Source organism: Dipodomys spectabilis, unplaced genomic scaffold, assembly GCF_019054845.1.
Source record: "Dipodomys spectabilis isolate Male_0828 unplaced genomic scaffold, ASM1905484v1 ptg000288l, whole genome shotgun sequence".
NCBI lineage: Eukaryota > Metazoa > Chordata > Mammalia > Rodentia > Heteromyidae > Dipodomys > Dipodomys spectabilis.
In genome coordinates, this window is record NW_024870965.1 from 3,093,053 (window position 1) to 3,107,892 (window position 14,840).

Below are 14,840 nucleotides of genomic sequence, written 5' to 3' on the forward strand. Positions count from 1 at the left end.
CTGATGCTTATATTGTATACAGTACTCTCTTACTAACGAGTCAGACCAAATTTAGTGGCTTAAAACAAAATAGTTACTACCTCAAAGGACCTGAGGGTCTGCAGTTTGGAAGTGGTTTAGCTGGGTGGGTCTTTCAGTCTTTCATGAGGTTGGAGTCAAATGTTCATCAGCATTGGAATCTCTGGGGAATGCTTTACTTCCAAAGTCACTCATGTGACCATTGTCCCGTCTGTATCATAAGGCCTTTCCTTTGGGCTGCCTACATGATATGGCAGCTATCTCCCATCCTACATTCCCCTCTTTCCCCCCAGAAAGAACAAACCAAGGCTTTAAGTTCAACCTTTAGCCTCACTGTGGAAGTAATACTGCGTCATTGCTGCCACATTAGGAGCTACCAACTTCTGTTCCCATGAAAGAAACACAAGGTAAACTCCCCTTTTTGAAGAGAGGACAGGCAAAGAAATTTTGACATTTGGAAAACACAGATTCAGTGGTTAGAGGCAAAGCTTCCTGTCAGTCCTTGGGTCTGTACTATACTCAGAAAATGCTTTTTATCCCACAGAGGCAAAATATTTCCATCATGGGAGTAGGAAAAGTTGAATGAGACTGTGTATTACAAGTGGTTAGTTGGTCCCACTTGAGGTTTAGCATTGGCCTCCGTCGGAAGGTTATGCACTCCGCCATTGCTAAGGAAAGCTCCTCTTTGAACTCCTTCCTAGCTTCTACCCCATCACAGCCACCATGGGCACAGTGCATGTGCAAATAGTCTCTAGTTAAAAGGACATCAGGCACGCACACAACACAGACACACATGTCAGTCTTACAATTTACTGCATAGATGTATTAGATATAACGTGCAATACAATTCACCATAGCCCCTGAACAGGCTTTCACGACTTTGTGATTGCCAAGAATGCAGTCATGACTAAACTTCACCCACATTGTTTCTCAGGGCATTCCTTAAGGATCCTGTGATGTATCCTCTAAGCTACGCACACCACTATCGAAAACTAACTCAAAGTCGAATTTCTCACGTAACCCACTTGCCCGGTGGGCAGGCATCCAACAGTGGTGTTCTGTATTGCTCCCATGAGACTTGGGGTACAGGAGAAATCGATGGGACATGCTGACACAGCCTGGCTCCTACTTTTTCTTTGCCTAATGAAGTCATTTGTCTTTAACTCAGGACTGTGGTGTCTTGAGCCAGTGTTTATGACACTAACTTGCAAGTGGGATGACTTTTCAGGTCAATCAGTTCTAGAGGTTGAATTAGCAAATCTTTCAAAAAAAATGCAACAGTTGATATTTTGAGAACTACCAAGAAGACAGAGGTCCCTCCCTGCAGACAGTATTACTAAAGGCAGGAAGGCTAACTAGCCCAGAAGCTAGAGAAGCATTCAATCACTTATACAGAAGTGGATCTAGTATCTCCAATGAAGGGAAACAAGGAAAAAGCAAAGTTTGTATGTGGATTCACTCACTATTCCAATGCTTGGCAAGCCTTCAGAATAATCACTGTCTAGGAGGGGAGGGGGCACGTTTGGGATTTTCTATTTGGTTCTATCAGATCCCTCAGTTCTTGGATCTGGAGCCCAGGGTGAGAATGCTGTTAACAAGGTTCCCAGTCTATATTCTGGAGCTGGATGGAGGCAGCAGCCACTGTCAGAAAGACTCAGGACGAGGTACATTTATTCCTTAATCTCCAGCATCTCCTGCTAGGACCTGTGGGCTGTGGTGGCATTTTGTCATTGAAGTGTAGCAGAAAAGCTGAGCTAGTGTCTTTTAAAAAACCTCTGGATAGTCTCATCTCGCTCCGCTTGGTCCACAATATATTAATAAATGGCTACAGCTACCTCTGGAAAAAGTGAAGATTTATGGCATGTACGTTGCAGAGTCCTTTCTTATAGCCAAGGAGTACTGGCCCTCTCAACTGGACAACGGGCTGTGACATCACCATGAAACAGACTTCAATGAGGCTTCCTCTTTGTAGATGTAGTATTACACGTCATATAGTATTTTATATAATCAAGCAGCACCACAGTACACTGCTTATTCCCAAAGGTTAGCTACTGTCACAAACCCCTGACTCAATTGTTCCATCTTTGACATCGTGGTGAGCATGTGTCACCTTGTCAGGTGAGTACTGATGGGCCCTGACCACTTGTGTGTCCTGTCATTCCTCTGGAGATGACAAAGCTTATGTTCATTAAACTTCCACTGAGACCATTTCTGGAATATAAAGAACAGTCACCACATTTTTTCCAGGGTTCTTAAGTCATCCTGGTTAATTCATTTCTCTCTCTCTCTCTCTCTCTCTGTGAGTGTGTGTGTGTGTGCGTGCGTGTGGTGTAAGGTTTAATGCAGGTTTGGCTGAGTAGATTGTACAAACAAATTTTCTCCATTCCCATCTTTTGGACCGTATAGCTCTATTGAGTTCAGCCTTTAATGAATGAACCTCGCAGGCTATTAAAGCCACTGATTCAATGTATTGATTAGGTAAAGTACACCCAAGACGAATTTGACCTGATTATTTCTTAAGACTAGTCACTTTGATCCAACACCATTATAATCTACTCTAGACTGTCGGAGTCTCATAACTCTTTTGGTCTGCAGCGTATTTCCTCCCATAGTACATCTTTCCCTTGTTCTTCTGTCCAGATTTTATTTTTTGGAACCTGGGCTAGGGAGAGTTCATGAGGATTGAGAGAGGGTAGAAACTGAGCAAGATTTTCAGAGTCATGAGTCCTTGTTCCTGATGCAGTTACCAAAGACTAAAGAATCAGGTCCCTCAAAGTGGGACCCGGAAAAGGGGCTGCCCTGCTGCCCAGGGAAGTTTCTGGAAATACACATTACAGTGATCTTCCTTCTCGGTTTTGTCCACATGTCACTGGGTTCATTTTCTATAACTAAGATAGATACCTGCTGAGATAGTCAGCCTATGACGAGGTTCATTTGGGTTCACACTTCTAGAGGTTTCCACTGATGATGGGTCAGGCCTGTGGGAAGAAAGAGCAAGAGTGCACTCACTTGTTACCTGGGGAACGAGAGAGAGGAAGGACTAGTCCTATCCAAGACATGAATTTGTAACTTGTGCCAACAGTTGCTTTTACTGAGGAGCACAAGTCCTCACTTGAATGCGCAAACCATCCAAGCCCAGGATAAACGCTAAGCATTTGTCCCTCCTCTCCATATCTATGTCATCGTTCCTGAGCCAGTTACTTCGCTGCCATCTTGGAACCCAGGAAGAACAAGACTGGGTAGCAGATATAAGCGACTCATTTTGTATAATCATGCTCCACCTGACCCATGTAGAGACAAAGCACTTCCAGAGCACCTGTCACTGCCACTCAGGACCCCAGAACCCACCTGTGACTTCTCACTCCCCACCCACATTCTTCTTGCTATTTAAGCCTAAGGCAAATGACTGTTGAGGAAAGATGGGATGAAGTGCTTTTTCTCCACAGCTGTATGCCACATCAGAAACTTCCTTTCTCTGCCCTTTACCCTTAACTCATCTTTTGGTGTGTAGGTGCAAATGGCTAGACCCCACCTATGAAACCCTGGTACACATACGACGATATCACTGAGAACCAATGCTTGATGTGGCCCTCTGGGGAACATTCCAGATTGGAACTCCAGGCCATTCCTTCTCCTTTTAAATCTGCTCAACCTCAGCCTAAAAGAACTAGCACCAATGGGCATTTACATGGTACTGTTACATTTTACTATCAGCCCTTGAGTTTCCTTTCAGATATTTGGGTTTAATCCTGGACCATTATTTTTCCTAAGACTATAGAAATTGAAGGATTTCTTTGGAGCTTTATGGATGGCTTCTGGTTCTCAGAAAATAGCCTTAGTTGTTTGCTTCACAGGTTTTCATTTTTCCTCCTCTCTGTGTTGTCTGGCATGGTCAAGCAAAACTGGGTTGCACTATATTCTTTATGTTGGCATAACAACTGAATGCTGCAGCCTCTTGATCTTTGAATACATTGCTTTCCATGTATACTTGTCTCACGTTACCACTAGGAGTAATTCAAGTAGTCACAGTGATACTATGTGGCTCAGCTCATCAGGATCTGTTCCTCCCTAGCATGAATTATGCTTGTGCTTTTTCAAATAGGATCACCTTTATTCTAGAATATTTATCCCTCCTCTTCTTCCTCCTCCTCTGCCTCATCTTCCTCCTCCTTTTTTGGTAGTACTGGGATTTGAAATGGCTAGACTTTGTTCTAGGCAGGCACTCTGAATCACACCTTCAGTCCTGCTTAGTCAGGGTCACAAGGTTAATTATATTACTCTTATTCAGTGTAATAGAGGATATGTTGACAAATGGACTATTGTAAAGATGTGGCCAGGTGTAAGGCAACCATAAGTAGCAGAGAGGTGGAAATGGGTAAAGACAGTGTCCATCTGACCTCTACCGCTATGTGTGATATATATGAGGCAGTGGGAGACAAGGCCACTACTGTGGCCTCCTCTTCTTCTAGGGAAAAGAGAACCACAAAGTAAGAAAACCATGGCCATAGCCAACACAGAGTGGCATCCCACAGCAAAGAGCAGGTTTTAAATTAGCAGAAAGCAGCAGTGGAAAAGCAAGTAAAAACTATGAGCACAGATCATTCTAATTCCTCAAAACAATGCTAGTCAACAACTACTATGAAGATTAAGAGCAAATGTACATGAAACTCTTAATAATGTCGCTATAGTATGTGTACAATTATTTCACTTTTATAATTAGATAGATTAGATATATAATCACTATATAATTAGATATTAGGAGTTCCAACAGTGTGTTTTAGTCTGGAGAGGGTTTGTTTACAGTGTTAATCTGATAAATAACATTCACAGTAAGTAGTAAATATAAACTAAGTATATTTGAAAATAATCGTAATTCATATTTATATTCTTACTAAAATGTGTATGAATCATGAAGGATTATAAATAATTCTCTATGAACAACTTTGATTAAATATTGTTAGGATAACTCAATAAGTCAGATTGTCAAATTGGGTGTCACTGAATATGATTCCTAATTCTTCTTCATTTTGCTTTTTTCTACTCTTGATTTTTCTTTCTGTGTCTCTTGTAGCTACACCTGTACTCTGTTGTCTGGGTACCTATTCTGGCCTTTCCACTTACTAGGTAGCTATATGCCAATCTTGCAAAGTATCTCATAGGTTCAAGTTTGAGATAAACATGAAAAGGGTTCACAGCAATCCAACACATAGTTCTATGCTAATATACAACCCTCATGATCAGATCCTTACCAAAAATCTTACCCATGGGAATCTCAGGTTACATCAATCTAGTCTTCCTACCAGTCTTCTGGGGGTAGGAAACAGGTTGGGACACCGAGCTTGTACTCCTGGCTACTCAGGGGGCTGAAATCTGAGGATCACCGTTTGAAGCCAGCCTGGCCAGGATAGTCTACGAGACTCACATCCAACGACCAGTGAGAAGCTGGACATGAGGCTGTGACTTCAGTGGTAGAAAAGGTTAAGGGACAGTGCCGGGGGGGGGGGGGGGGGGGGTGGAGTACGGGAAGGAGGGGTAAGAGGAGGGGGAGGACGGGGAGGACGAGGGGGAGCTTGTGCGGGGACGCCCGCGGTGACTGCGTTCGCGGCAGGCGTGGCCCGGGCCTCGCTGCCAGGCCTCCGAGACACCTCCCGGGCAGGAAGCACCGCACCCGGCAGCCGCTCCAACATTTAAACGAGGCGCTGCCTCCCCATTGGCTGGCAGCCGCTGCTTCCCGATTGGCTGCGTCGCGACGAGGGGGGGCGGAGCCCGAGGGCGCCCATTGGTGGAGAGGCGCAGTTTAAACGCAGGCAAAAACACCGGGCGGGAGCCGGGCGGGACTCCGCGGGCGCCGTTCCCCGCGCGCTGGGTGCGGAGGGCTCAGGGCCGGCGGCTTTGCCTTGGAAGTTCCCCGCGCTCACCACCGCGGACGCGGGGCGGGAGGAGGCCGGGACATGGCGACCCGGCGAGCGGCGAGCAGCCGCTGGGAGCGGGGCGGCGGCGGCGCGGAGCGGCGGGAGCCGGCGGCGGCCTCGCCGGCCTCCCCGGCCGTCCTCTCGCTCAGCCACTTCTGCCGGTCGCCCTTCGTCTCCTTCGGCGACGTCCGCGTGGGGGCGTCGCGGACGCGGCCCCTGCTGCTGCTCAACCCGCACGACGACGCGGCCGAGGTGCACGTCCGCGTCCCCGCCGCCGACCGGGGCTTCAGCGTGGAGCCGCGCCGCTGCGAGCTGCAGGTGGGACGCGGGTCCGCGGTGCGGGGCGGGGCGGGGCGGGGGGGTCCCCGGGGCGCCCCCGGCGTAGATGCACACGCCTCTGTGTGTGTGTGCGGTACACGCCTGTGTGCGGTACCCCGCGGACGGTCGCGCCTGCAGGCGCCGGAGCCAGTGCGCATGCGCCGCGCATCCCCGACGGCATCTCTACCTGGATCACCTCTGGGTGGACCCGGCCGGCGATTTGCGCCGGGTACACGGACGTTGCCGAGAAACAGACACGTTCCTTGCTGTTCTAGACGCATTAGGTGATGCCGTTTTTGAACTTCCTGTTTGATTTTTATTCTTATTTTTGGCAAGGGTTTTAGCACATCAGGATGAACGAGGAAGCGTTCCCTGCTCCCCGGGCGGGAAATGGGAGCTTACAAACTGTTTTTCTTAGCTCTAGCTAGAACAAGGGGGTTCCGTGTCACATGTCAGTGCGTCTGGGTCACTGTCACCCCCTTTCCAAGAGCGGACTCTGTAATATTCTCATTTCTTACAAAGGTGATTTCGAATACATTTGTGAGATCTGTCCATCATCTTAGCTGTCTGTCCATCCATCCGTCCGTTTACTTATTTCAGCAGCCTCCCGTCTTAAGCTTGCTCTTTAGTTCCCATTTTCAGAGGGAGCAACCGCGTTTTCTGGTGAACGTGTGTTTTGCCTAAATGGCCACAGCTGGCAGACTTCCTCAGGGTGGTTTTCCACACATGCGGAATGCTTGCACACTTTTCTGTCTTTGTTCTGGGTGCAGTAGTGGTGTATCAAGTTTAATTTTATGAATGTTCCAACAAACTGCATTAACAAAAAAATAACATTGCATTGCATCTCATTGCCTGGGGTAATATTCTCAGTCTCTTCACCAAAATCCATATGGTGTTCTGTGGCTACTGTGTCCTTTTTGAGTAGGACCTAGGAACTTATAGGAAGCATTGGAAGCGGTTTGAGCTACTTGACTAAGCTACTTACTAAGCTACTTACTAGCTACTTACTAAGGTCCGGAAGGAGAGACTGAGGAGTAAGCAAGGGAGACTAAGTTCAGCTGCCACCTAATGGTCACAATGGCTCTCTGCACTTCAGAACCTGTCACCCTCCTTTTTGTTGCATGAACAGCGAATGGCAGCTGTCCTTTTGTGTGAAAAGATAGATTGCTTTCTTGTCTACATAATGCTTTTACTTTTTTCTATTTTGTTAAACAAGTAAATTACTGTTTCTAGACTGGTATTGTAGAGTAAAATTTGAATTATTGCTGGACACAGATGGCTCACACATGTAATCCTGACTCCTTAGGAGACTGAGATCTGAGAATCGTTGAGTCAAAACCAACCAGGGCAAAAAAGTCCATGAGACTTAGCACTAGCCTCTAGCAAAAGAGCCAAAACTGGCAAACAAACAAACAGATTCTATATTACTTTTATTTTAACCAGCAGCATATAATGCTTTATTGGTTCTCTTTTCAAACAGAAACTTACCTTTTTCCTTAGGAAGTAAGTTTGTCATGTCAAGGCTTTGTATTTGGCAGATTCTCTGTGGTAGGCGGTGTGGTATTGATGTTAAAGTCTGAACTTGGGGTCAGACTGAACTCTTTGACTGTGGCGAAGCTGTCTGGACATTCATGATTTCCTCTGCAAAACACACATCACCATAGTACCTGTTTCTTGGGGATGTGAGCATTGAACAAGTTTGTTAAAGGGGGAGGGGTACCTTCTCTCATGCCTGGAACATGGTTGCTTAGCAAAGACTTGTATTAAGATATGGAGGGTAGAGGAGTTTGTTGGAAGAGTGAAATTAGTTGTACATACTTATATTTCTTTTTACATAGAGTATGATGTAGGGTCGCTGTTATGACGTAGAAGTACTTTTCATAATAAAGAACATTTTTTTTAAACCAGAAGTCTTGTGCATGCTAAGCACACACTTGAATGCCAGTCCCCATAACGAGCTTTTTTTAAACCAATAAAAATGATGTGGAAGCCGGGTGCCGGTGGCTTACGCCTGTAATCCTAGCTACTCAGGAGGCTGAGATCTGAGGATGGAGGTTCAAAGCCAGCCCGGGCAGGAAAGTCCATGAGACTCTTCTGTCCAATAAACCACTCAAAAACTAGAAGTGTAGCTGTGGCTCAAGTGGTAGAGTGCTTGCCTTGAGCTGAAGGGTGCAAGGACAGTGCCCAAGCCTAGAGTTCAAGCCCCTCGACCAACCAAAAAAAAAAAAAAAATCATGCGGAAACTTACCTGTTCCATTGCTTTCATATAATGAGCTTGGACCCTGCTACTGCTAGTGACTTTTTCCCCCTTAGCTTGAAATAAGCAGGAAAATGAGAGTAGGAAAAATGTTTGACTTATTGAATGCTTTTAGACTGTGGATTATTGATGAATAACTATTATTCCCTATTCTAATTTGGATATAGTGTATCTTGATTATTGTATAATTATTATTGTAATCATTTAAAATTTGTTCCTTTGATTATAGCCTAAAGAAAAGATTGTTATTTCTGTTACCTGGACACCGGTGAAAGAGGGCCGAGTAAGAGAGATTGTGACATTTGTTGTTAATGATATCCTGAAACACCAAGCTATATTATTAGGGAATGCTGAAGAACAAAAAAAGAAAAAGGTAATTCTCTTCCTTGTGTTTTTTTTTTTTTATTATTGTTTCATATAAAATAAATTAGCATGAAAGATACTATTTTAGTCATTGTGTGTATACTCTCAGAAAAATGTTTAATAATATAAGAATTCTTATGTACTACTTCAGTGATAGACTGGAAGTAACATATGTCACTGGTGACTCACACCTGTCATCCTAGCTACTCAGGAGGTTGAGATCTAAGGATTGTAGTTTGAAGCCAGCTTGGACAGGAAAGTCCATGGGTCTCTTATCTCTAATTGATCATCAAAAAGCAGAAGTGGCACTGTGGCTCAAGTGTTAGCACATGCTAACCTAGAGAAAAAAAACTCAGGGTAGCACCCAAGCTCTGAGTTCAAGCCCCAGGACTAGCACTAAATAAATAAAATAAAAAAATGAAAGTAACAGTCAACATCTTGTAACTTGATCAACATATTTGCTTATTTTTACAGAAGAGTCTTTGGGACACCATTAGCAAGAAGAAAATTCCAGTCTCTTCAACTCACCATAAAAGGATTTCAAATACTCAAAATATCAATGAAACATTTAATGTTTCACAGAAAGGAGCCAGAGTTAGGAGCCCCCTGCAAGCTTGTGAGAATCTCACTACCAGTGAAGACTGTTCTCCAACCAAAAGCAATGCTTTAGCTCTCGAAGAAAATAAAATACCTATATCACCTATCAGCCCTGCTTTCAAAGAGTGCCATGGAGAAACCTGTTTGCCACTTTTTCTACGCCGATCTACTGCCTACTCATCTCTTCCTGCCTCTGAAAATGGAGAGCAAGTAGAAGGAACTGGTAATTCAAAAGACTTTCATTTCAATGAGAAAGTCATAACTGAAACTTGCTTTAATTCCATTAATATTCCTGGTTCAAGTCAAGAGAATGGTAAACTTATTCGTACCCCAAATTGTTCTTCGACTTTGAACTTTATACAAAGCCAAAGACATTTTATAAGTCCAGATTCTTTTGTAAAAAACAGCCAGGCAGCTAATGATGAACCAGGGTTAATGACACATATCTCAGCAAACACATTTGCGAAGGACAGTTTGAAGCCTGTGTGTTTGGAATCCAAAATCCTACCCGAAATTTGCCAAGCAATTTTAAGCCCAGATTCTTTTGTAAAGGACAATTATGGGCTAAATCAGGATCTACAATCAGGGTCCATCCATACTATTTTATCCCCAAGTCAATTTGTAAAGGATAACATGCCACATGTATGTATATCTCAGCAAACAGGTAAACCATTAGCAAATGAAAGTTCTCAGGTCCTGCAGTGTTCTCGGGATTGGGAAGAAAATGGAGTTTTACTACGTGTTCCTGAACGACAGCATTCAAAAACTCCCAAGGAGATTTTTGAAGAATTAAAACCTGTAGAAACAAAGTCAAACTATTCCAGTTGTACAGAACAGACTCGTCCTGCATTTTCTGCTGTTCAAGATGTTCCTTATCAAGGCCACAACAAACAACCTAAGAAACGCCCGATACTCACTGCCACTGTTGTTAGAAGGAAGCCCACCTGTGCCAGGGAAAACCAAACTGACGTCCCTAAGCCACAAACAAGAAGATGTCTCAACAGTGTGGTAGGTGAATGCGAAAAGGTGCTAGGTAACCAGAGAGAGAGAGAGACACTTCTCCATCTTCCAGTTATTCCAGTTATAGATCCCAGCCAAAGGAAATTGGAGAATTACGCACATGAAATCACTCCTCTGGCTGCCCGTAAGCGGAAGAGTGATGGAGGCATGGGGGATCTGGATGGGAAGGACGTCCTTACACAACATTCGGAAGTGTGTGACATTAAAAGAATCCATTTTTCTCCCTCGGAATCTAAAACATCAACTGTTAGAAAGGACAAGAAGATGGTAACTCCTGTCTCTAAACATAGTTGCAGCAGGGAGAAATTAAGCCTGAGGAAGAAATCTGGTGAGTTTTGTTAAAATCTTTAGGGGAAGTGTATTCATAAAGGATGTATTTCCTGTGTTGGTTTAGTAAATCTCTTTGTTTTGGCTTAATCTGTTGCTGATGAGCTTGTGTTGACTTAAACTGTTAGGGATCTGATAAGAGAAATATGGAGTAAATGGCATAGTAGTATAAGACTAAATTCTGAAATAGTTGTGATCCTCTTCAATAGGAAACCTTGAGATTTTGCTTGCTCCTGAAATTTCTGCACTAATTCTGAGTTTTAAATAATTACTCCCCAAATTTTCAGTCTGATATATGATACTGTCTCTCACACTACTCTAACATGATTGGCAAACTCTTGTAGGAGAGTCTTCTAAAAACCTGGCTTCTGGCCAGTACCTCCTAAGGCCATGATTCACCTTAAAAGCCTCTTGGTCTCTAGTCACCATCTCTATGATTTCAGCTTTTCCTCTACAGGTGCACACTAGCATTCTTCATACCCTTCAACACTTGCAGTTCCTTGATCTCCCTCACCTCTGGTATGTTCATCCCATCCTTACAGCTTGAATTCAGTAATTCATCACTCCCTTCACTCACCCATCTTTCCCTTCCTTGTTTTCCCACAAAATTCTAGCTCCAGGCTGTATCCTGAATTTGTTAATGATTACTAACCTCAATTAAGCCAACTCTTTTTTTTTTTTTTGCCTATATTTTATCACTTTGCTATAGGCTGTCTCATCTCTCGCTTTCTCCTGCGACCTTTCCTTTTCTCTCAGGCCTGATAATAGTAATTAACATTTTCTGAAAATGTGTCCACAATTGTGAGTGCTTTCCTGTTGCTTTCTTTAACGTTTACAGTATTCTTATGAAGTAAATGTCATTACCTCAAGTATAGTATCATGAATGCAGAAGTATTTTGAATTAAGAAATGGAGCAGTTTTCCACAAGGTCACAGAATAATAAGTGATGTAGCTGAGGTTTAACCCAGTCAGGGTCTCAGGACTGATGATCTTCCTGTTTCATTTGAGAAAATAGAAGCTCAGATGCTCCTCTTCGTATGATAGAGTTCTGACCTGATTAACCCATAGCTGTTGGCCCTGGTAAGAAAAGTTCCAGGAATGGAGCCAGACTGATTGGAGAGGAATGGGAAATAGCCAACATAAGTGTTGTTCCAGTTGAGATTTTACTTCAAGAAAATACCTTTTCACTCAAATATTACCTATATGCAGAAAGGTATGCCAATAAGTACCTAGAGGAGAGCTATCAGAAAGAGAATATGAATTCTTTTAAAAGTTGTTTAAAACAGACGAATAGAGTATCTGGTCAATTGTAAATCCAGTGATCATGTCTGCTCTTCTTCTTGAACTGTTAGCAACTGTTCAGAACTCTGAGCCTTCTTAGAATCCTGCCTTGCCATCCCCTCTCCTGGTTCTCTTCCTCCTCGGCTGGGAGGGTCCTGCAGTTGTCTCAGTGGGAAGCTTCTTGTTGACCCTAACCCTTGACCTTCAGGAACATTTTAGACTCTGTCTCATCCTGGATGGTAGCTTGTAGTTTGCTGACTGCCCACACTCCTTTGCTTACTTCAGTAGCAGTTTATGCTGGAGTAAAACCTGTACTGTCATCAACCTAGACGGCAGAGTTGCAGAGCCTGTACCAGTACCTTCAGTGCAGAAATAAGTGCCTACATGACCTTTAGCATTTAGGACAATGAATCTGTGACTCCTGCCACACCTATGTATCTACATAGACTCATTGTCCTAGATGCTAAAGTTTATGGAGATACTAACTTTTACCTACATAGATTTTTTTGCGCTGACAGTACTGATACAGACTGTGCAGCTGTTCAGTCCAGGTTCGAATCCTGCCACTCCCTATCTTGTATGGCCTTGACCACACTGGTTTAATTGCTCTTACTATGTAAATTATCCCAATTATGTAAATTACGGGTAATTTTCATACTCCTAGATTTGCTATGATAATTATATAAGTAAGGGATCGGTATTTGGTGGTATATAGATAGCAGTGTATTCAGGTATTAGCTGTTGTTACTGTTGGTGTTGCTGCCTCTTCTGTCCTCTTGTATGCTGTTTCTCGCCTGGTTTTTGCTATCCTACTGCAGTTCGGTCACCAGGCAGTATGCCTAGTTTTCATCTTACGAGTCAGCCTTAGAGCCTTCCTGTGTCCAAGGGCATTTGTGCCTCTTCTAAACTTCTTCCATACCAGACTGAGAGATGGTTGAGGTCATATCTTTCATTTCTGCATTTTCCTTGCACTTCACATAGAGTCTGGAATAAGTGAATCTAGGTTGTAGTTGTAGAAACGTGCAGGTGCTGGTGTTTTTTGACCACTTGAGTTCACGACAATAGGACCAGGAGCACAGGAGTTACCGAGTATTTGCTAAATGAATATGGTTGTGGAAATCTCAAATTTAACTTTAAGGTCAGTTGACTGCTTGGGGAGCTTGTTTTTGTGATGCTGTTCTTTTTTTTTTTTAATTTTAGATTCATTAGTATTTAAAACACCTATTTCTAAAACGAGCAAAAGGAGAAAGCGCGTTATTGCTGTGGCACAATCGAATCTGACCTTCATCAAGCCATTAAAAACAGGCAAGTGTTTATTGTATTTAAGGTATTTGAGAAAGTGACACTGAAAGAAACATTAATTGTATTGCAAGTGGAAATGAGTCAGCTTTGTCTTAAAGAATGTTTTAAGTGTGTATTCAAGTTATGATTGGGATGTTCTGTCATACTTTACTGAAATTGACTCCTGATGACTTAGGGTTTTTAGATATTCAAGAAATAATTATCTTTTCTCTTTTTACTCTGAAGGTATTTCATAAACAAAATAATTTTAGTTCTTTCTAGCAAGTAGTAAAAAGAAAATATTATTCACAGTTCTAAAGATGCGTTTGCTAATGTAAAGAAAAGCCTTTTGCCATATATTGTACAATAATTTAAAGGAAATCTTCCAATGCAATCATTTCACTGTATTGATAGCTATGCCCAGGCACCCAATGCCGTTTGCTGCCAAAAATATGTTTTATGATGAACGCTGGAAGGAAAAGCAGGAACAGGGCTTCACTTGGTGGCTGAATTTTATATTGACTCCTGATGACTTCACGGTAAAAACAAGCGTTTCTGAAGGTAAATATTAAATTTATATTTGATTTTAATATTACTCTTAATTATGTATATTGTATTATTTGTACTTAATGGCATGAGTCATGGATTCATTGTCCTAAATGCTAATGGTTATTATTACCTACATAGATTTTTCTGCACTGACAATACTGGAATTTATTTTCTCTTTGTGCATTTTATTCTCTGGTCCGCCGGTGCAATCCGGGATCTGTGACCTGATCATTGGGAGTATGTTGACTCTATTGTCAGTCACCTTAAAGAAGTACGTGGGATTGCCCGTGTAATTGTAACTCCTCTGTATGGTATTCTCACAATAAAAAAGAAGTATGTGGGAAAGGTGCCCGAATTCTGAACATATGAGGAATTCTTAAGATGTTTCAGTGTTTATTCCGGAAGAGAAAGATTAAGGCGTGGGGACAAGTTGGGACATGGTAGAAATGCACAGCATTTTCTTTTGAAAGAGAAAGAAGTTTGCTCTTGTGCAGCTCTTGTGTAGACGTTCATGATCAGGATCAATTTCAGATCCGAATACTGAAAACTCTTTAGGAAGTTGTCAAATTATCGAGGAGACAAGTCTTGTACAACAGTGTTTTTTCTTGTTGTATTCAAGCAGACAGCGAGTGGTTTGTATTTCTTAGGGAAGTAGCACAGAATTTCTATATTAAAGGAGTCCTTGGATTAGATGAGCTCTTGAATGACTTTTTTTTTCCTCAATAGAAAATAAGGTTCAATATTAAGTTCTTGTCTTAAGATTAAATGCTTTATCACACAGGTTCGTAGTGGAGTTTGAACTCAGGACTTATATTCTTGCTCAACTTCTTTTTACTCAGTGACATTCTGCACTTGAGCCTTCCTTCTAATTCCAGCTTTGTGCTTGTTAATTAAAGATAAAGGTTTCTTAGATTTGT

At 42.7% G+C, this 14,840-nt stretch overlaps 1 protein-coding gene across 1 annotated transcript in view; it reads left to right on the plus strand.

Moving 5' to 3' along the window:
• Positions 1 to 5,969: 5,969 nt before the first annotated feature.
• Positions 5,970 to 14,840, plus strand: part of Aspm (assembly factor for spindle microtubules) — a 41,499-nt gene continuing 32,628 nt past the window's right edge. The window contains exons 1-5 of the mRNA XM_042701220.1: positions 5,970 to 6,248; positions 8,735 to 8,878; positions 9,343 to 10,813; positions 13,294 to 13,398; positions 13,789 to 13,935. Coding sequence (XP_042557154.1) covers positions 5,970 to 6,248; positions 8,735 to 8,878; positions 9,343 to 10,813; positions 13,294 to 13,398; positions 13,789 to 13,935 — 2,146 coding nt within the window. The remainder of the gene's footprint in view (positions 6,249 to 8,734; positions 8,879 to 9,342; positions 10,814 to 13,293; positions 13,399 to 13,788; positions 13,936 to 14,840) is intronic.